Source organism: Scyliorhinus torazame, chromosome 10 (genome assembly GCF_047496885.1).
Source record: "Scyliorhinus torazame isolate Kashiwa2021f chromosome 10, sScyTor2.1, whole genome shotgun sequence".
Classification (NCBI taxonomy): Eukaryota; Metazoa; Chordata; class Chondrichthyes; order Carcharhiniformes; family Scyliorhinidae; genus Scyliorhinus; species Scyliorhinus torazame.
The window spans coordinates 63,331,751-63,352,564 of record NC_092716.1 but is presented as its reverse complement, the minus strand read 5'-3'; the positions used below and the strand labels follow the sequence as shown (position 1 = coordinate 63,352,564).

The 20,814-nt window shown below is 45.3% G+C and overlaps 1 protein-coding gene across 1 annotated transcript in view; it reads right to left on the bottom strand.

The window, feature by feature from the left end:
* The window catches only part of lonp2 (lon peptidase 2, peroxisomal), a 260,350-nt gene that overhangs the window by 204,269 nt on the left and 35,267 nt on the right, over nucleotides 1-20,814 (bottom strand). Inside the window, exons 3-5 of the mRNA XM_072518204.1 lie at nucleotides 9,676-9,807; nucleotides 8,645-8,767; nucleotides 4,580-4,755 (exon numbers count right to left, since the gene is read on the bottom strand). Coding sequence (XP_072374305.1) covers nucleotides 4,580-4,755; nucleotides 8,645-8,767; nucleotides 9,676-9,807 — 431 coding nt within the window. The remainder of the gene's footprint in view (nucleotides 1-4,579; nucleotides 4,756-8,644; nucleotides 8,768-9,675; nucleotides 9,808-20,814) is intronic.

Sequence of the window (20,814 nt, the reverse complement as noted above, 5' to 3'; positions counted from 1 at the left end):
AGCACTGGGAGCATCGGTCTGGTCCCCAATCTGCGATAATCACCGGTTTGCCCCGGGGAGGATGGACAGGGGGGTTCCGAATATGGCGGAGAGCGGGGATCGAGAGGATGGGGGATTTGTTTATAGAGGGGAGCTTTCCGAGTATGAGGGCGCTGGAGGAGAAGTTTGCATTGGTGGGGGGGAACAAATTTTGTTATCTGCAGGTGTGGGACGTTCTGCGTAGACAGGTATCAACCTTCCCACTCCTGCCGCTAAGGGGGATTCAGGACAGGGTAGTTTCCAGAGGATGGATAGGTGAGGGGAGCGTTTCTGACATTTACAAGGAACTTATGGGATCAGGGGAGACGCAGACCGAGGAGCTGAAGCGAACGTGGGAGGAGCAGCTGGGGGGAGAGATAGAGGAGGGCCTTTGGGCAGACGCGTTGAGTAGAGTCAATGCGACCACAACTTGTGCCAGAGTCAGCCTGATTCAATTCAAGGTCGTTCACCGGGCCCACATGACAGTGGCCCAGATGAGCTGATTCTTTGGGATGGAAGACAGGTGCGCAAAATGTGCGGGAGGACCAGCGAACCACGTGCACATGTTCTGGGCATGTCCAAAGCCGAGGGGATTTTGGCAGGGGTTTGCTGATGCCATGTCCAAGGTATTAAAAACAAGGGTGGCATTGAGTCCAGAGGTGGCGATTTTCGGGGTGTCACAGGATCCGGGGATCCAGGAGAAAGAGGCAGACGTTCTGGCCTTTGCTTCCCTGGTAGCCCGGAGGCGGATATTACTAGCATGGAGGGACTCAAGGCCCCCGAAGTCGGAGACCTGGCTATCGGAAATGGCTAGCTTTCTCTGTTTGGAGAAAATTAAGTTCGCCTTGAGAGGGTCACTGTTAGGGTTCGCCCGGAGGTGGCAACCATTCATCGACTATCGACTTCTTCGCGGAGAATTAATCGTCGGGGGGGGGGGGTAGGTTAGCGTGGATTAGGGGGTTAATTAATGATGGGATCTGTTGGGGAGGTTGGTGGCATTTGCATTATGTTTATATTTTCATGTACATTGTTTATATTGCTGCTGTTACAATGCCAAAAAAACCCTCAATAAAATGTTTATTAAAAAAAAAGACTCCAGAACGGTATGTGGCCTCCCTGGTTCAAGGGTCAAGGATGTCTCAGAGCGGCTGCAGGACATTTGGGGGGGGGGGGGGGGGGAGCGTACTGAACAGTCAGCTGTCGTGGTGCACATAGGCATCGACGATATAGGTAAAAAACGGGATGAGGTCCTACAAGCTGAATTCAGGGAGTTAGGAGATAAACTAAAAAGAGATAGTGCAAGAGGGAGGGATGCAAATTCCTGGGACATTCAACCCTCTCTCATTCCATGTGATCGGAATGGGGGGGGGGGGGTGAGGGGTTGCTAGTGTTGTTAGGGAGGGTTTAAACTAATGTGGCAGGGGGATGGGAACTGATGCATGAAGTCCCAAGGAGGAAAAAACATGCTCAGGGGAGGACAAGGCATCCATGGCTGACGAGGGATATCAAGGACAGCATAAAAGCTAAAGAAAAAGCATTCAAAGTGGCGAGGATTACTGGGAAGCCAGAGGATTGGGAAGCCTTTAAAAGGGAGCACAGGACAACAAAAAAAGCAATAAGGGGGGAGAAGATAAAGTATGAGTGCAAGCTAGCTAGTAATATAAAGGAAGATAGGAAGAGTTTTTTTCAACATATAAAAGGTAAGAGGGAGGCAAAAATGGACATTGGACCACTGGAAATTGTGGCTGGAGAAGTAATAGTAGGAAACAAAGAAATGGCAGAAGAACTGAATAGTTACTTTGCATCAGTCTTCACGGTGGAAGACACCAGTGGGATGCCAGGGCTCCAGGAGAACCAGGGGGCAGAGGTGAGTGCAGTGACCATCACTAAAGGAGAAGGTTCTGGGGAAACTGAAAGGTCTGAAGGTGGATAAGTCACCTGGACCGGATGGACAACACCCCAGGGTCCTAAAAGAGATAGCTGAGAAAATTGTGGAGGTATTGGTGATGATCTTTCAGGAATCACTGGAGGCAGGAAGGGTCCAGAGGACTGAAAAGTGGCTAATGTAACACCACTGTTTAAGGGAGGGAGGCAGAAGACGGGAAATTATAGGCCGGTTAGCCTGACTTCGGTCATTGGTAAAATTTTAGAGTCTGTTGTTAAAGACGAGATCGCGAAGTACTTGGAAGTGCATGGTAAAATAGGACTGAGTCAGCACGGCTTTGTCAAAGGGAGGTCGTGTCTAACAAATCTGTTAGAGTTCTTTGAGGAGGTAACAAGAAAGTTAGACAAAGGAGAACCAGTGGACGTGATTTATTCAGATTTCCAGAAGCCCTTTGCCGCATAGGAGACTGTTGAATAAGTTAAAAGCCCATGATGCTAAGGGTAAGATCCTGGCATGGATAGAGCATTGGCTGACTGGCAGAAAGCAGAGAGTGGGGTAAAAGGGGTCTTTTTCAGGATGGCAGCCGGTGACTAGTGGTTTACCTCAGGGGTCTGTGCTGGGATCACAACTTTTCACAATATACATTAGTGATCTGGAAGGAGGAACTGAAGGCTAAGTTTGCAGATGATACAAAGATTTGTAGAGGGACAGGTAGTATTGAGGAAGCAAGAGGGCTGCAGAAGGATTTGGACAAGCTAGGAGAGTGGGCAATGAAGTGGCAAATGAAATACAATGTGGAAAAGTATGATATAATGCATTTTGTAAGGAAGAATTTAGTCATAGACTATTCTCTAAATGGGGAAATGCTTAAGAAATCAGAAGCACAAAGGGACTTGGGAGTCCTTGTTCACGATTCTCTTAAGGTTAACGTGCAGGTTCAGTTGGCAGTTAAGAAGGCAAATGCAATGTTAGCATTCATGTCAAGAGGGCTGGAATACAAGACCAGGGAGGTACTTATGAGGCTGTATAAACTCTGGTCAGACCCCATTTGGAGTATTATGAGCAGTTTTGGGCCCCGCATCTAAGGAAGGATGTGCTGGCCTTGGAAAAGGTCCAGAGGAGGTTCACAAGAATGATCCCTGGAATGAAGAACTTGTCATATGAGGAACGGTTGAGGACTCTGGGTCTGTACTTGTTGGAGTTTAGAAGGATGAGGGGGATCTTATTGAAACATACAGGATATTGCGAGGCCTGGATAGAATGGATGTGGAGAGGATGTTTCCACTTGTAGGAGAAATTAGAACCAGAGGACACCATCTAAGACTAAAGGATCGATCCTTTAAAACAGAGATGAGGAGGAATTTCTTCAGCCAGAGGGTGGTGAATCTGTGGAACTCTTTGCCGCAGAATGCTGTGGAGGTCAAATCACTGAGTGTCTTTAAGACAGAGATGGATAGGTTCTTGATTAATAAGGGGATCAGGGGAGAAGGCAGGAGAATGGGGATATATCAGCCATGATGGAATGGTGGAGCAGACTCGATGGGCCGAGTGGCCTAATTCTGCTATGTCTTATGGTCTTATGGATTCTCCTAAATAATCTCTTAAGTTAATTTGTGGCGGGTTTTTCAGGAAGTTTACTGCCTGCTCTGCTGGCGAGTTCCCAACCGCTATTCAATGACAGTCACTTTTCTGGGCCCCAGGGAGTTTATCTTCAGTTTAGCCCACACTTCGAATTTTTTTTAGCAGTGGGGAGCTGAACTCAAGAGATCGGGCCACCATTTTGAAAGGGTGCCCGATCTCTAAGTGAGCTTGTGGGACACCCAAACTCCCCAACCATGGGCAATGTCACCTTCCACACACCTGGACACTACCCCACGCCCTCCAAGTGAGGACACCCCGCTATGGGGCCTCTGGGGGTGGGGGACCCCCATTCCCCCTTAACCACCCTCATTTCATCGTCATGGCAGAAACGTGGACCAGCACTGAATGACACCCGGCTGCAGCCTCCCTGGGGAGGTCGAAGAATCAAGGGAGGCCAGTGGATCCCGCGCAGGTAGGTCGTAAGTAGGTTTAAGATCTACTTCCGCAAGCGTCATTTAGGCCCGCCCATTTGGGGCAGGGTTCTGACTCCGAAGTCTCACGGGACTCTGGAAAATCTCGCGAGGCGCGGTGTTTGTCGGCAGGCTCGCAGGAGGGCTTCCCTGAGATTCTTCAGCCGCGGCCGGAGATCGCACCCACTATTTATTTTTCAGCAACAAGGATTTACCAATACTGCTGCTGATGAGAAGCTAGGTAGCTCTGATGAGGAGTTAGGTAGTAGTTGAGTTATCTGCGAATGTACTCCAAATCAGAATGTTGATTTGAAACATATACATTCGTGTCATTAATTTAGTTTTACAGAGACAGAGAACAACATCAGGGTAAACTGTCAAGACATTAACCGTTACAGGATATATCATTCGTCACACATGTTGAATATATTTTCTTGTAACAGCGTACACATTCAAAAGATTAATCCAAAATATTGGGTACCTTTCCTGGTCTATAAATCAGGTTTGACCAAATGGATTAGGTTATTTTATTCTTTTAAAAATGTCACCAAGCAATTTAGGTATTTTGTTCTTCAACTTTAGCCACAACAAATGTTGATTTTACTGGTCAATAGTCATCATGTACCTTTTGATCTCCTTAATACAAACTTTCATTGCCTGCTCCGGCATATTTGTATTTTTAATCTTCTTCTCCAACATGACAATATCATCACCATCATCATCATCATCTTCAACAACATCCAAATGCAATGGTCTTCCAAGAAGTTGATTGTTTCTCCGAATTGGTCGGATGGCCACAATCTAGTGGTTGTACAGTACTTCTGGTAAGTATGACAGAATCTCTAACATCGGTTTAACAACTTACAATGCCTTTAAACATAGAAAATAATCTAAAGGCACATCACAAAGTATCATTAAATCTTCAGAACTCAAGAAACATTTTCTACTTGGTTTGATTGAGATTGTGTAGTACTGCTTGGCCATTAATCCAGTCTAGCAAATTCTTCAGACAATGTAACCAAACTAACGTTCAGATGTTTATCCCAAAATGAACATGGATGTTTACCAGACTTGTCCCCGGGATAGCAGAACTGTCCATTGAAGAGACATTGGGGAAATTGGGGCAGTGGGGCTGTATTCTCTAGAATTTGGGTAAATGAGAGGAGATCGCATTAAAAACAACAAAATACCTAAAGGGATATACGGATAGGTGCAGGTAAGATGTTTCCCCTGGCTGGAGAGTCTAGTACCAGGGAACACAATTTCAAAATAAGAGGAAAGCCACTTAGGACCGAGATAAGGAGAAACTTATTTAATGAAACGGTTGTGAATCTTTGGGATGTGTAAGCTCAGTCTTTGAGTATGTTCAAAGTAGAGATTGACCCGATTTCTAAATGCCAATGGCATAAAGAGATATGGGGATAGTGAGGGGGAGAAAGGCACTGAAGTGGATGATCAGCCATGATCATGTTGAATGGCAAAGCAGGCTCGATCGGTTGAACAGCCTACAGTTCTGCTCCTATATTCTTATGCCTTCCAAATGTTTCTGAAAATATGGTTTGTCACGTCATTATAAAATTAACACAAAACTGTAATTTTCTGGTTTTTGTAAATATCCAACGTACATTAATATCGCACCTTCGATATAGTGAAACATCCCAGAGCACTTCACAAAAGTGTAATCAGACAAAAACTGTCACAGCGCCATCGAAAGACATCTTCAGATAGATGGCTAAGATCTTAGTCAAAAAGGTAGATTTTTTCAGAGGATCTTGAAAGAAAGAGTTGCAGAGGCTTAGGGAAGGAATTCCAGAGCAGGTGGACTACTAGAGTATAGACACCACTAGAAGAGAACACAGTCTCTGTAGAAAATGTTCAAAGATCTGGACTGAACTTAATTGAATGAAGAAGTATGTAAGTGACTGACTGAATAGTTTTTTTTTAAAACTGCAGCTGCTCCATAAATGTACTTAAAATTTAAAGTCTGTGTTAAGTGCATTTGTATGTAAGTGACAGTGTTAGTAAAACTTGAGCAGGGAAGAGTGAGGAGCACGGAATGCTCTTGGGTCCAGAACCACTAGATTCTTGATTATGCTTTACACAACATGAATACAGCTTTAACATCGTCTATCATTCTACAGTACCTTAGGTTTAAAAAAATCAAGTACAGTTTGTGATCACCTAGCCTCCTTCAGCAACCTTCATCATTAACTTTCTGCAGGATTCACACCTGACTATATATTGGATTAAAATAGCTGATAATAATGAATTTATACAGGAAGTCATTCCTACCCTCATTCACACCTGACTATATATTGGATTAAAATAGCTGATAATAATGTATTTATACAGGAAGTCATTCCTACCCTCATTCACACCTGACTATATATTGGGTTAAAATAGCTGATAATAATGTATTTATACAGGAAGTCATTCCTACCCTCATTCCCAGCTGACTATATATTGGATTAAAATGCCTGAAAATAATGTATTTATACAGGAAGTGACTGATAATACAGGAATAGCTGATAATAATGTATTTATACAGGTCACATTGAGATCCAAAAAGGCGAGGTGTTGGGTGTCTTAAAAAATATTAAGGTAGAAAAGTCCCCAGGGCCTGATGGGATCTACCCCAGAATACTGAAGGAGGCTGGAGAGGAAATTGCTGAGGCCTTGACAGAAATCTTTGGATCCTCACTGTCTTCAGGGGATGTCCCGGAGGACTGGAGAATAGCCATTGTTGTTCCTCTGTTTAAGAAGGGTAGCAAGGATAATCCAGGGAACTACAGGCCGGTGAGCCTTACTTCAGTGGTAGGGAAATTACTGGAGAGAATTCTTCGAGACAGGATCTACTCCCATTTGGAAGCAAATGGACGTATTAGTGAGAGGCAGCATGGTTTTGTGAAGGGGAGGTCGTGTCTCACTAACTTGATAGAGTTTTTCGAGGAGGTCACTAAGATGATTGATGCAGGTAGGGCAGTGGATGTTGTCTATATGGACTTCAGTAAGGCCTTTGACAAGGTCCCTCATGGTAGACTAGTACAAAAGGTGAAGTCACACGGGATCAGGGGTGAGCTGGCAAGGTGGATACAGAACTGGCTAGGTCATAGAAGGCAGAGAGTAGCAATGGAAGGATGCTTTTCTAATTGGAGGGCTGTGACCAGTGGTGTTCCACAGGGATCAGTGCTGGGACCTTTGCTCTTTGTAGTATATATAAATGATTTGGAGGAAAATATAACTGGTCTGATTAGTAAGTTTGCAGACGACACAAAGGTTGGTGGAATTGCGGATAGCGATGAGGACTGTCAGAGGATACAGCAGGATTTAGATTGTTTGGAGACTTGGGCGGAGAGATGGCAGATGGAGTTTAATCCGGACAAATGTGAGGTAATGCATTTTGGAAAGTCTAATGCAGGTAGGGAATATACAGTGAATGGTAGAACCCTCAAGAGTATTGAAAGTCAAAGAGATCTAGGAGTACAGGTCCACAGGTCACTGAAAGGGGCAACACAGGTGGAGAAGGTAGTCAAGAAGGCATACGGCATGCTTGCCTTCATTGGCCGGGGCATTGAGTATAAGAATTGGCAAGTCATGTTGCAGCTGTATAGAACCTTAGTTAGGCCACACTTGGAGTATAGTGTTCAATTCTGGTCGCCACACTACCAGAAGGATGTGGAGGCTTTAGAGAGGGTGCAGAAGAGATTTACCAGAATGTTGCCTGGTATGGAGGGCATTAGCTATGAGGAGCGGTTGAATAAACTCGGTTTGTTCTCACTGGAACGAAGGAGGTTGAGGGGCGACCTGATAGAGGTCTACAAAATTATATGGGGCATAGACAGAGTGGATAGTCAGAGGCTTTTCCCCGGGGTAGAGGGGTCAATTACTAGGGGGCATAGGTTTAAGGTGAGAGGGGCAAGGTTTAGAGTAGATGTACGAGGCAAGTTTTTTACGCAGAGGGTAGTGGGTGCCTGGAACTCGCTACCGGAGGAGGTGGTGGAAGCAGGGACGATAGTGACATTTAAGGGGCATCTTGACAAATACATGAATACGATGGGAATAGAGGGATACGGACCCAGGAAGTGTAGAAGATTGTAGTTTAGTCGGGCAGCATGGTCGGCACGGGCTTGGAGGGCCGAAGGGCCTGTTCCTGTGCTGTACATTTCTTTGTTCTTTGTACCCTCATTCACACCTGACTATATATTGGATTAAAAAATAGCTGATAAGAATGTAGTTACACAGGAAGTCATTCCTACCCTCATTTCTACCTGACTATATATTGGATTAAAATGCCTGAAAATAACGTATTTATACAGGAAGTCCTTCCTACCCTCATTCACACCTGACTATATATTGGGTTAAAATAGCTGATAATAATGTATTTATACAGGAAGTCATTCCTACCCTCATTCTCACCTGACTATATATTGGGTTAAAATAGCTGATAATAATGTATTTATACAGGAAGTCATTCCTACCCTCATTCTCACCTGACTATATATTGGATTAAAATGCCTGAAAATAATGTATTTATACAAGAAGTCATTCCTACCCTCATTCACACCTGACTATATATTGGATTAAAATAATGTATTTATACAGGAAGTCATTCCTACCCTCATTCACACCTGACTATATATTGGGTTGAAATAGCTGATAATAATGTATTTATACAAAAAGTGATTCCTACCCTCTTTTCATCATTTGGCTTGGACTTTCGAGTTTTTTGAAGTAACTTTAGCCCTTCAATTTGGCGAACAAGCAATGGTATGGTCTTCTTAAATCTCTCTTCTAAACCAACAGCATCTAGTATCTGAGTGTCAGAGACAAGATGAGAACAGAAAGAAAATGAGACATTATTGAAGTTTAATACGTTAAATACGCAAACCTAAAACCACAAACAAATACAGAAAATGCTAGACAATCTCAGCAGGTCTGACAGCTTCTATGGAGAGCGAATGGAGCGAACGTTTTGAGTCTGGATGACTCTTTGTCAAACCCTAATTTCAGGCAGCAAAGCTCCAAATAATAACGTAAATTAAAAAATTATATCATGTATCATGTTGTGCGAACATAAAAATGCTAAACTTACAAGTAAAGGAGCTGCAAAGTTTCTAATAATTAAAAATAATTAAGAGTTAGCAGAGCTGCTCTTTGCTACCAGTCATGGACACAGTGACAAAAAAGGGATTTGAACAGAAGAACATAATAAAGATAAGCAGCTGTCGACCATAAGGCCCCTTTAGACGGCCCGGCCATTGAACACGATCATGGGATGATCTTCGATCTCAACCCTACTTTCCCACCCGCTCCCTATATCTCTTGATTCTCTGAGATCAAAAATATATCTCAAGCTTGAATTTACTTAACAATGGATACCTCTGGGGCAGACAATATAAAAAATTCACAACCCATAGAGAGAAGAAATCTCTCATCTCAGCTCAAAATGATCAACCCGTCACCTTGACACTATACCTGTTTTTTAGATTCCCTACACAGGAAAAACAATCTCTCTAGTGGACATGCCTAACCATTTGAAAATGAGATTACCTGTGTTTAATGTTTAACTGTTATCCCTTAAAAATGGAAAGAGAATAGTATTGGGGGAGGGGGAAATTTTAGAACTTTTTTTTAAAACTGCAACTGCTCCACATAGCAAAAATGTCCTTAAAATGTAAAGTCTATGCTTGGCATCAAGTGTAATAGCATAAACAGTCGTACCTGCAGCTTTTCATTCGTACTTGTGCGGATAATCGATGCCAAGATGTCAGGCAGTGTTTCTTTAGGAAGGCGATCCAGCAGATTCCTTAGCTTGGCAACCACTGGTACTGACATATCCAACATCTCCACCAACTGCATACATTAAGGAATTATCCATTACTACATTAGTAGTAAGTGATGTGGGTCACTTTACTATCTGATCCTGAAAAACTTTGGGAATCTCAAGGATTTCTCCATTAAATTGCAGCACCTTGCTGTTAACTCATTAGAAAACAACATCCAAGATTTCAAAATCTCAAGATCATTGGTGGGGTTTAAGCGATTGCATGTTATGAAATTCCAAGGTCAGGAACTCAAAATCCTGACGACCCTCAGAGCTGACACATGCGCAGGCTGGGAGCAGGCTGCAAATGTCCAGTTCAGCAGCATCTTCATGTTCACTCCCAGAATAGGCCCTGCACGCCTTCACATTTAAAAAAAAGAACAGCATGAAAATCCAAGTCAGGTGACCCGGCATGGAGCACCATGAGTGGCATGTGCCCTAAGTAAGGCACAAGGGAGAGGGAAGGGTGAAGGTCCCAACAAGTGTCCCAGACCCAGGGACAATGGACAGGGATAGGAACAGGTTCCAGTTGGGAGAAACAGTCTCAAATTAAAGAAAGAGCTGCGGGGAGATGGCATTAAGTGAAGTGGGCTTGGAAGAAGCCCTGATAGTTGAAGAAGGCTCAAGAGAAGGCCAGAGGGTCAGAGTGGGCAGTCGAACACCGGTAACTCTGTGCTACAGGCCGTTGAGGCAAAGGACTGTGAGATATGGCAGGTCCGGGAGGCTTCCAGCGTCCCGGATGGCTTCATCTGCAGAAAGTGCACCCAACTGGAGCTCCTCACAGACCGCATGGTTCGGTTGGAGCAGCAATTGGATGCACTTAGGAGCATGCAGGTGGCGGAAAGCGTCATAGATCGCAGTTATGTAAATGTGGTCACACCCAAGGTGCAGGCAGAGAAATGGGTGACCACCAGAAAGGGCAGGCAGTCAGTGCAGGAATCCCCTGTGGTTGTCCCCCTCTTGATCAGATATACCCCTTTGGATACTGTCGGGGGGGATAGCCTATCAGGGGAAAACAGCAGCAGCCAGAGCAGTGGCACCACGGCTGGCTCTGATGTTCAGAAGGGAGGGTCAAAGCGCAGAAGAGTAATAGTAATAGGGGACTCTATAGTCAGGGGCACAGATAGGCGTTTCTGTGGACGTGAAAGAGACTCCAGGATGGTATGTTGCCTCCCTGGTGCAAGGGTCCAGGATGTCTCCGAATGGGTAGAGGGAATCCTGAAGGGGGAGGGCAAACAGGCAGAGGTCGTTGTACATATTGGTACTAACGACATAGGCAGGAAGGGGCATGAGGTCCTGCAGCAGGAGTTCAGGGAGCTAGGCAGAAAGTTAAAAGACAGGACCTCGAGGGTTGTAATCTCGGGATTACTCCCTGTGCCACGTGCCAGTGAGGCTAGAAATAGGAAGATAGAGCAGATAAACATGTGGCTAAACAGCTGGTGTAGGAGGGAGGGTTTCCATTATCTGGACCACTGGGAGCTCTTCCGGGGCAGGTGTGACCTGTATAAGAAGGACGGGTTGCATCTAAACCGGAGAGGCATTAATATCCTGGCCGCGAGGTTTGCTAGTGTCACACGGGAGGGTTTAAACTAGTATGGCAGGGGGGTGGGCACGGGAGCAATAGGTCAGAAGGTGAGAGCATTGAGGGAGAACTAGGGAATAGGGACAGTGTGGCTCTGAGGCAGAGCAGACGGGGAGAAGTTGCTGAACACAGCGGGTCTGGTGGCCTGAAGTGCATATGTTTTAATGCAAGGAGCATTACGGGTAAGGCAGATGAACTTAGAGCTTGGATTACTACTTGGAACTATGATGTTGTTGCCATTACAGAGACCTGGTTGAGGAAAGGGCAGGTTTGGCAGCTAAACGTTCCAGGATTTAGATGTTTCAGGCGGGATAGAGGGGGATGTAAAAGGGGAGGTGGAGTTGCGCTACTTGTTCGGGAGAATATCACAGCTATACTGCGAGAGGACACCTCAGAGGGCAGTGAGGCTATATGGGTAGAGATCAGGAATAAGAAGGGTGCAGTCACAATGTTGGGGGTATACAACAGGCCTCCCAACAGCCAGCGGGAGATAGAGGAGCAGATAGGTAGACAGATTTTGGAAAAGAGTAAAAACAACAGGGTTGTGGTGATGGGAGACTTCAACTTCCCCAATATTGACTGGGACTCACTTAGTGCCAGGGGCTTAGACGGGGCGGAGTTTGTAAGGAGCATCCAGGAGGGCTTCTTAAAACAATATGTAAACAGTCCAACTAGGGAAGGGGCGGTACTGGACCTGGTATTGGGGAATGAGCCCAGCCAGGTGGTAGATGTTTCAGTAGGGGAGCATTTCGGTAACAGTGACCACAATTCAGTAAGTTTTAAAGTACTGGTGGACAAGGATAAGAGTGGACGAGGATGAATGTGCTAAATTGGGGGAAGGCTAATTATAACAATATTAGGCGGGAACTGAAGAACATAGATTGGGGGCGGATGTTTGAGGGCAAATCAACATCTGACATGTGGGAGGCTTTCAAGTGTCAGTTGAAAGGAATACAGGACCGTCATGTTCCTGTGAGGAAGAAAGATAAATACGGCAATTTTCGGGAACCTTGGATGACGAGTGATATTGTAGGCCTCGTCAAAAAGAAAAAGGAGGCATTTGTCAGGGCTAAGAGGCTGGGAACAGACGAAGCCTGTGTGGCATATAAGGAAAGTAGGAAGGAACTTAAGCAAGGAGTCAGAAGGGCTAGAAGGGGTCACGAAAAGTCATTAGCAAATAGGGTTAAGGAAAATCCCAAGGCTTTTTACACGTACATAAAAAGCAAGAGGGTAGCCAGGGAAAGGGTTGGCCCACTGAAGGATAGGCAAGGGAATCTATGTGTGGAGCCAGAGGAAATGGGCGAGGTACTAAATGAATACTTTGCATCAGTATTCACCAAAGAGAAGGAATTGGTAGATGTTGAGTCTGGAGAAGGGGGTGTAGATAGCCTGGGTCACATTGTGATCCAAAAAGACGAGGTGTTGGGTGTCTTAAAAAATATTAAGGTAGATAAGTCCCCAGGGCCTGATGGGATCTACCCCAGAATACTGAAGGAGGCTGGAGAGGAAATTGCTGAGGCCTTGACAGAAATCTTTGGATCCTCGCTGTCTTCAGGGGATGTCCCGGAGGACTGGAGAATAGCCAATGTTGTTCCTCTGTTTAAGAAGGGTAGCAAGGATAATCCCGGGAACTACAGGCCGGTGAGCCTTACTTCAGTGGTAGGGAAATTACTGGAGAGAATTCTTAGAGACAGGATCTACTCCCATTTGGAAGCAAATGGACGTATTAGTGAGAGGCAGCACGGTTTTGTGAAGGGGAGGTCGTGTCTCACTAACTTGATAGAGTTTTTCGAGGAGGTCACTAAGATGATTGATGCAGGTAGGGCAGTAGATGTTGTCTATATGGACTTCAGTAAGGCCTTTGACAAGGTCCCTCATGGTAGACTAGTACAAAAGGTGAAGTCACACGGGATCAGGGGTGAACTGGCAAGGTGGATACAGAACTGGCTAGGCCATAGAAGGCAGAGGGTAGCAATGGAGGGATGCTTTTCTAATTGGAGGGCTGTGACCAGTGGTGTTCCACAGGGATCAGTGCTGGGACCTTTGCTCTTTGTAGTATATATAAATGATTTGGAGGAAAATGTAACTGGTCTGATTAGTAAGTTTGCAGATGACACAAAGGTTGGTGGAATTGCGGATAGCGATGAGGACTGTCTGAGGATACAGCAGGATTTAGATTGTCTGGAGACTTGGGCGGAGAGATGGCAGATGGAGTTTAATCCGGACAAATGTGAGGTAATGCATTTTGGAAGGTCTAATGCAGGTAGGGAATATACAGTGAATGGTAGAACCCTCAAGAGTATTGAAAGTCAAAGAGATCTAGGAGTACAGGTCCACAGGTCATTGAAAGGGGCAACACAGGTGGAGAAGGTAGTCAAGAAGGCATACGGCATGCTTGCCTTCATTGGCCGGGGCATTGAGTATAAGAATTGGCAAGTCATGTTGCAGCTGTATAGAACCTTAGTTAGGCCACACTTGGAGTATAGTGTTCAATTCTGGTCGCCACACTACCAGAAGGATGTGGAGGCTTTAGAGAGGGTGCAGAAGAGATTTACCAGAATGTTGCCTGGTATGGAGGGCATAAGCTATGAGGAGCGATTGAATAAACTCGGTTTGTTTTCACTGGAACGAAGGAGGTTGAGGGGCGACCTGATAGAGGTATACAAAATTATGAGGGGCATAGACAGAGTGGATAGTCAGAGGCTTTTCCCCAGGGTAGAGGGGTCAATTACTAGGGGGCATAGGTTTAAGGTGAGAGGGGCAAGGTTTAGAGTAGATGTACGAGGCAAGTTTTTTACGCAGAGGGTAGTGGGTACCTGGAACTCGCTACCGGAGGAGGTAGTGGAAGCAGGGACGATATGGACATTTAAGGGGCACCTTGACAAATATATGAATAGGATGGGAATAGAAGGATACGGACCCAGGAAGTGTAGAAGATTGTAGTTTAGTCGGGCAGTATGGTCGGCACGGGCTTGGAGGGCCGAAGGGCCTGTTCCTGTGCTGTACATTTCTTTGTTCTTCTTTGAACCCCTTTGGAGCAGTGGTGTTCTGCTGGGCAAGACTGAAGATTTCAAACTATGCTTATAAGTTGATGTGGAATGTACTCGGAAATTCAGGGGAAAAGAATCTCAAAAGTCCTGCGAGGGCGTTGAAGCCGTCTGAGTGGGAGCGATTTTTGGAAAGAATTCCAAGGCAGGATCTTCCAAGGTGAAGACTGGAAACACTCATGAGAAAGACAAAGCTTCAGTGAGATTGGTTCACAATGTGACTAATGTCTGGGTGAGTTGTTGAGAAATTCATGGAATCATGTTTGGTCGCAATTGGGATTTATTATGTAGTACGGTTTGCTCAACAACAGTTTGTCTGTTAATTCACATGTACCTCATACTTACCCTGAATGTTAGAGGATAAGACAGATATTGAAAATTGTTTTATCATTCTGAACTTCTATCGTAAAGTTTTTTGTTTGTTCAAAATCTTTGGAATCTTGTGCTTTGTTGTTTTTTGCACTGGAGGGCCGACTGGGCTGCATTAGAGTGCTAAAGTGGGAGTTAGGTGACTGAGGGAGTTAGGTGAGGAGGGTGCAAGGTGCTCCTTTCAATTCTTACATTTCCTCAAAGAGCGTATGGGGAGCCGGGAGTTTACAAAGAGTGCAGCTGACTGGGAGCAGAGTCCAAGGGCAGAGTTCCAGCTGGTTCACAGGGCAGATTCCCAGCTACATTCTGCAAGGTAAGAATTGTTTTTTTTGTTTTTGTTTTTAGGGGGCAGCAAGCTATATTTGTATCATTCAGCAGAATCACCAATTTTATGAAAATTGCTTATTGTCACAAGTAGGCTTCAAATGAAGTTACTGTGAATTCCCTAGTTGCCACATTCCAGCGCCTGTTCGGGGAGGCTAGTACGGGAATTGAACCGTGCTGCTGACCTGCCTTGGTCTGCTTTAAAAGCCAGCTATTTAGCCCAGTGTGCTAAATCAGCCACTAAACCAACCTGTGGAAGGGAAATAGACCCTGCCAAGTGCTGCTAACAACCCGAACAGCCGTTAAAGTAAAAGAAAAACCAGATGGGATCCACACAACTCGTGTAAACTACATCATACGGAACTTTCAGAGTACTAGCAAAATGCTGACCTGAAGAGAATGACGGCGTTGATGTTTTAATATTATCATATTAATCCAACATCATGTAGAGGGTAAACTGCATACTAACACCTTATTATACATGTCTCACTCATACGCAGAGAGGGTAAATAAATTCAGTTGTTGGGTTTGTACACAAATTCCCAGATGCTTGGGGAGGACTTCCCTGTGCGACCCATCCCATTCACCAGTAACGAGATAGCAGGGTGGGCCCTGCGACAGAATAATACAGGGCATGGGGAAGATACACAGGATATGTTAGATTGGAGATCAGCTGGATACGATATGAATAGGTTTAAAGGATGGTGGTGGCCTAGATTTAATGTAACACGTCAGCCGCCCTGTGTGATCCTTCCCAATTATACTGGAGTCCCAAAGGGTAGCATATGCTTTAGGAAACATAAAACATATGGGACCTACCCAATCGCACGAGTCAGTGCGACCAGACTTCGAATTGGCAACCCCCTGTGCTCCGCCTTACAGTTAAAGGACTATTCATCTTTGACTGGTCAGCGGTCGAAAATCGAACTAGTGGAGGAAGGGGATCGATTAGACTAATGATGACTGATAGTAAAGGAAACCTGACCGCATATAACGGCACACATTTTATCTGTGGCCATACCAGAAAATTAGGAAGGCTCCTGCTATTTGGGATATGTAGTCCCTTATGTACATCACGTCCAGCAACTGCAGGACCATCCCCATCACAGGACGACACAAAGTGTTATGACATGGACACAAATGCTAGGAATGATACCACCATTAGGAATAGCCACTAATGCATACGACCTACGAGACATCCTTGAGCAGGTAGCTAATGACACTGCAGAAGCTGTTAACCAGATAGAAACTGAGATGGTTGCTATAAGAGCGGTTGCCCTGCTGAATAGAATGGCTCTTGATTTCTTGTTAGCTGAAAAGGGAGGCACTTGTGCCCTGATTGCAAGTGACTGTTGCACGTACATCCCTGATAACTCAGAAAAAACTAATAATCTGGTGGATCACATTCGTAGAGAGGTGACAAGATTACAAGAAAATGAGGGATGGGACTTTGGCTTTGGGAAGGTAGGATCGTCAGGACAGAGGATTGTGTTCTGGATTATAATCGCCATTGTAATCTTGATTGTCGTATGGTTACTATTTTAATGTTGCACAAGATATTTTTATTGTATTAACACGGGAAAACAGTCCTAGCCGCCTTGCCATCTTGCTACCAGCTCATAACATGCAGGGAACTGTTATACGTCCGTTCTCCTTACATTATAAACCACCCTTCTCTACGGAGGACACGATAATTTACTAAAAGGTGTTGATCAAAAGATCAACAAGGAGGGAATTGTGGAAGGAAAATTAACATAAACCAACTTCGAAGCATGCTGGGAAATGCTTGACTATAGTTCAACACTACTTTTGAATGAAAATAAGTAGGTCAGGTAACATAAATGAAATACTGCTGAAATATTCTGGTTTCGACTGATTATGAAAACACATTGTCCTCCGAAAGATAACAAAATGTGCACTCGAGTTGTTTTTAGCCAAGGGCAAGAACATACGTACTACGTATTTCATCTTGTCTACTTTCCAAGGTCTATTTAATATAAACATGCCCGTTTACTTCAAGCTGTTATTTCAGACTATGAAACATGCTGTCTTCAATCGAATCTCAGGGTGCAGTGCAATGGCTTTGCAGCTAGAACACTCTCTCTCCGCAAATATATTTGTGTAAATAAATTTCCTTAAATCGAACCTCGAGGAATTTGTCTTTATTATGATTTCCACAACACAACCAGTGCTAAACCAATTTTAGAGGGTTCACATGAGCAAGTAGCAGCAATATATATATATATATTTCTTTTTAAGGGCCTCACACGTGTTTAATCTTTAATCATTTATTTATTTCTCCTTTTAAATCTCTGTGAATTCAGATCAGAGGGGATGGAAGCTAGGGCAGTTGCATGCTCCTCCTGTAGGATGTGGGTGGTGAGGGACACCACTAGTGTCCCCGCATTCAGCAGAGGGCAGTAGAGCGGAGCTGCTGATTGGCTGTTGCGGGGGAAATTTGCATACGTCCGTGGGCTCACCCTAACTTGAAGGTGTACCTGAGCAAGAGACCCCAGCTGTTCAAGTGAAGACAAGCATCCAGTAGAGGGCAGTAAAGCGGAGCTGCTGATTGGCTGTTGTGGGAGAAATTTGCATACGTCTGTGTGCTCACCCTAACTTGAAGGTGTACCTGAGCAAGAGACCCTAGCTGTTCAAGTGAAGACAAGCATCCAGCAGAGGGCAGCAGAGCGGAGTGGCTGATTGGCTGTTGCGGGGGAAATTTGCATACATCCGTGTGCTCACCCTAACTTGAAGGTGGTTTGTGGAGGAGCTGTTGTCAAGGGACACTTAAACCCAAAACACTTCTTCAGTGTTTCCCTCCCTACCCCCTCCTCTAACCAAAAAAAACCACTGTAAAGATCAAGAAGAAGGCTCAAGGGCAGGTAGAAGTCGAAAGAAGTTGAACCGTGACGTCACAGCCTGCAGGTAAGGGACTGGCTGGTGACTGGTAAGTAGTTTTTCTTTTATTTTCCCTCAGGTGTTATCATGCAGTGCGCAGAGGTTGCTGAGAAGGGAGTGAATAACAGGTAAGCTCTTTTCCTTTTTTTATCTAGAGCGGATGGCAGGGAAGGTAGTGCAATGTTCCTCCTGCAGAATGTCAGTCAGTGTCCCTGCTGATTTCATCTGTGGGAAGTGCACCCATCTCCAGCTCCTCAGAAACCGCGTTAGGGAACTGGAGCTGGATGAACTTCGGATCATTCGGGAGGCAGAGGTGGTCATAGATAGAAGCTTCAGGTATGTAGTTACTCCGAAGAATATAGATAGATGGGTGACAGTGAGAGGGGCTGGGAGGAAGCAGTCAGTACAGGGATCCCCTGTGGTCGTTCCCCTTAGTAACAAGTATACCGCTTTGGATACTGTTGGGGGGGACGAATTACCAGGGGTAAGCCATGGGGTACAGGTCTCTGGCACAGAGTCTGTCCCTGTTGCTCAGAAGGGAAGGGGGGAGAGGAGTAGAGCATTAGTCATTGTAGACTTCATAGTTAGGGGGATAGATAGGAGATTCTGTGGGAACGAGAGAGACTCGCGGTTGGTGTGTTGCCTCCCAGGTGCCAGGGTGCGTGATGTCTCGGATCGTGTTTTCGGGATCCTTAAGGGGGAGGGGGAGAAGCCCCAAGTCGTGGTCCACATAGGTACCAATGACATAGGTAGGAAAAGGGATAGGGATGTAAGGCAGGAATTCAGGGAGCTAGGGTGAAAACTTAGATCTAGGACAAACAGAGGTATTATCTCTGGGTTGTTACCCGTGCCACGTGATAGGGAGACGAGGAATAGGGAGACAGGAGTTGAACACGTGGTGACAGGGATGGTGCAGGAGGGAGGGTTTCAGATTTCTGGATAATTGGGGCTCATTCTGGGGTCGGTGGGACCTCTACAAACGGGATGGTCTACACCTGGACGAGAGGGTACCAATATCCTGGGAGGGAAATTTACGAATGCTCTTCGGGAGGGTATAAACTAGTTCAGCAGGGGCTTGGGAACCTGCATTGTAGCTCCAGTATACAGGAGGTTGAGAGTAGTGAGGTCATGAGTAAGGTTTCAAAGTTGCAGGAGTGTACCGGCAGGCAGGAAGGTGGTTTAAAGTGTGTCTTCTTCAATGCCAGGAGCATCCCGAATAAGGTGGGTGAACTTGCGGCATGGGTTGGTACCTGGGACTTCGATGTTGTGGCCATTTTGGAGACATGGATAGAGCAGGGACAGGAATGGTTGTTGCAGTTGCCGGGGTTTAGATAGTTCAGTAAGCTCAGGGAAGGTGGTAAAAGAGGGGGAGGGGTGGCATTGTTCGTCAAGGACAGTATTATGGTGGCAGAAAGGACATTTGATGAGGACTCGTCTACTGAGGTAGTATGGGCTGAGGTTAGAAACAGGAAAGGAGAGGTCACCATGTTAGAGGTTTTCTATGGGCCTCTGAAAAGTTCCAGAGATGAAGAGGAAAGGATTGTAAAGATGATTCTGGATAGGAGCGAAAGCAACAGGGTAGTTGTTGTGGGGGACTTAACTTTTCAAATATTGACTGGAAACGCTATAGTTCGAGTACTTTAGATGGGTCTGTTTTTGTCCAATGTGTGCAGGAGGGTTTCCTGACACGGTATGTAGATAGGCCAACGAGAGGCGAGGCCATATTGGATTTGGTACTGGGTAATGAACCAGGACAGGTGTTAGATTTGGAGGTAGGTGAGCACTTTGGTGATAGTGACCACAATTCCATTACATTTACTTTAGTGATGGAAAGGGATAGGTATATACCGCAGGGCAAGAGTTATATCTGGGGGCAAGGCAATTATAATGCGATGAGGCAAGACTTAGGATGCATCGGATAGAGAGGAAAACTGCAGGGGATGGGCACAATGGAAATGTGGAGCTTGTTCAAGGAACAGCTACTGCGTGTCCTTGATAAGTATGTACCTGTCAGGCAGGGAGGAAGTGGTCGAACAAGGGAACCGTCGTTTACTAAAGCAGTCGAACCACTTGTCAAGAGGAAGGAGGAGGCTTATGTAAAAATGAGACATGAAGGTTCAGTTAGGGCGCTCGAGAGTTACAAGTTAGCTAGGAAGGACCTAAAGAGAGAGCTAAGAAGAGCCAGGAGGGGACATGAGAAGTCTTTGGCAGGTGGGATCAAGGATAACCCTAAAGCTTTCTATAGATATGTCAGGAATAAACGAATGACTAGGGTAAGAGTAGGGCCAGTCAAGGACAGTAGTGGGAAGTTGTGCTTGGAGTCCGAGGAGATAGGAGAGGTGCGAAATGAATATTTTTCGTCAGTAGTCACACAGGAAAAAGACAATGTTGTCGAGGAGAATACTGAGATTCAGGCTACTAGACTAAAAGGGCTTGAGGTTCATAAGGAGGAGGTGTTAGCAATTCTGGAAAGTGTTTAAATAGATAAGTCCCCTGGGCCGGATGGGATTTATCCTAGGATTCTCTGGGAAGCTAGGAAGGAGATTGCTGAGCCTTTGCCTTTGATCTTTAAGTCATCTTTGTCTACAGGAATAGTGCCAGAAGACTGGAGGATAGCAAATGTTGTCCCCTTGTTCAAGAAGGGGAGTAGAGACAACCCCGGTAACTATAGAACAGTGAGCCTTACTTCTGTTGTGGGCAAAATCTTGGAAAGGTTTATAAGAGATAGGATGTATAATCATCTGGAAAGGAATTATTTGATTAGAGATAGTCAACACGGTTTTGTGAAGGGTAGGTCGTGCCTCACAAACCTTATT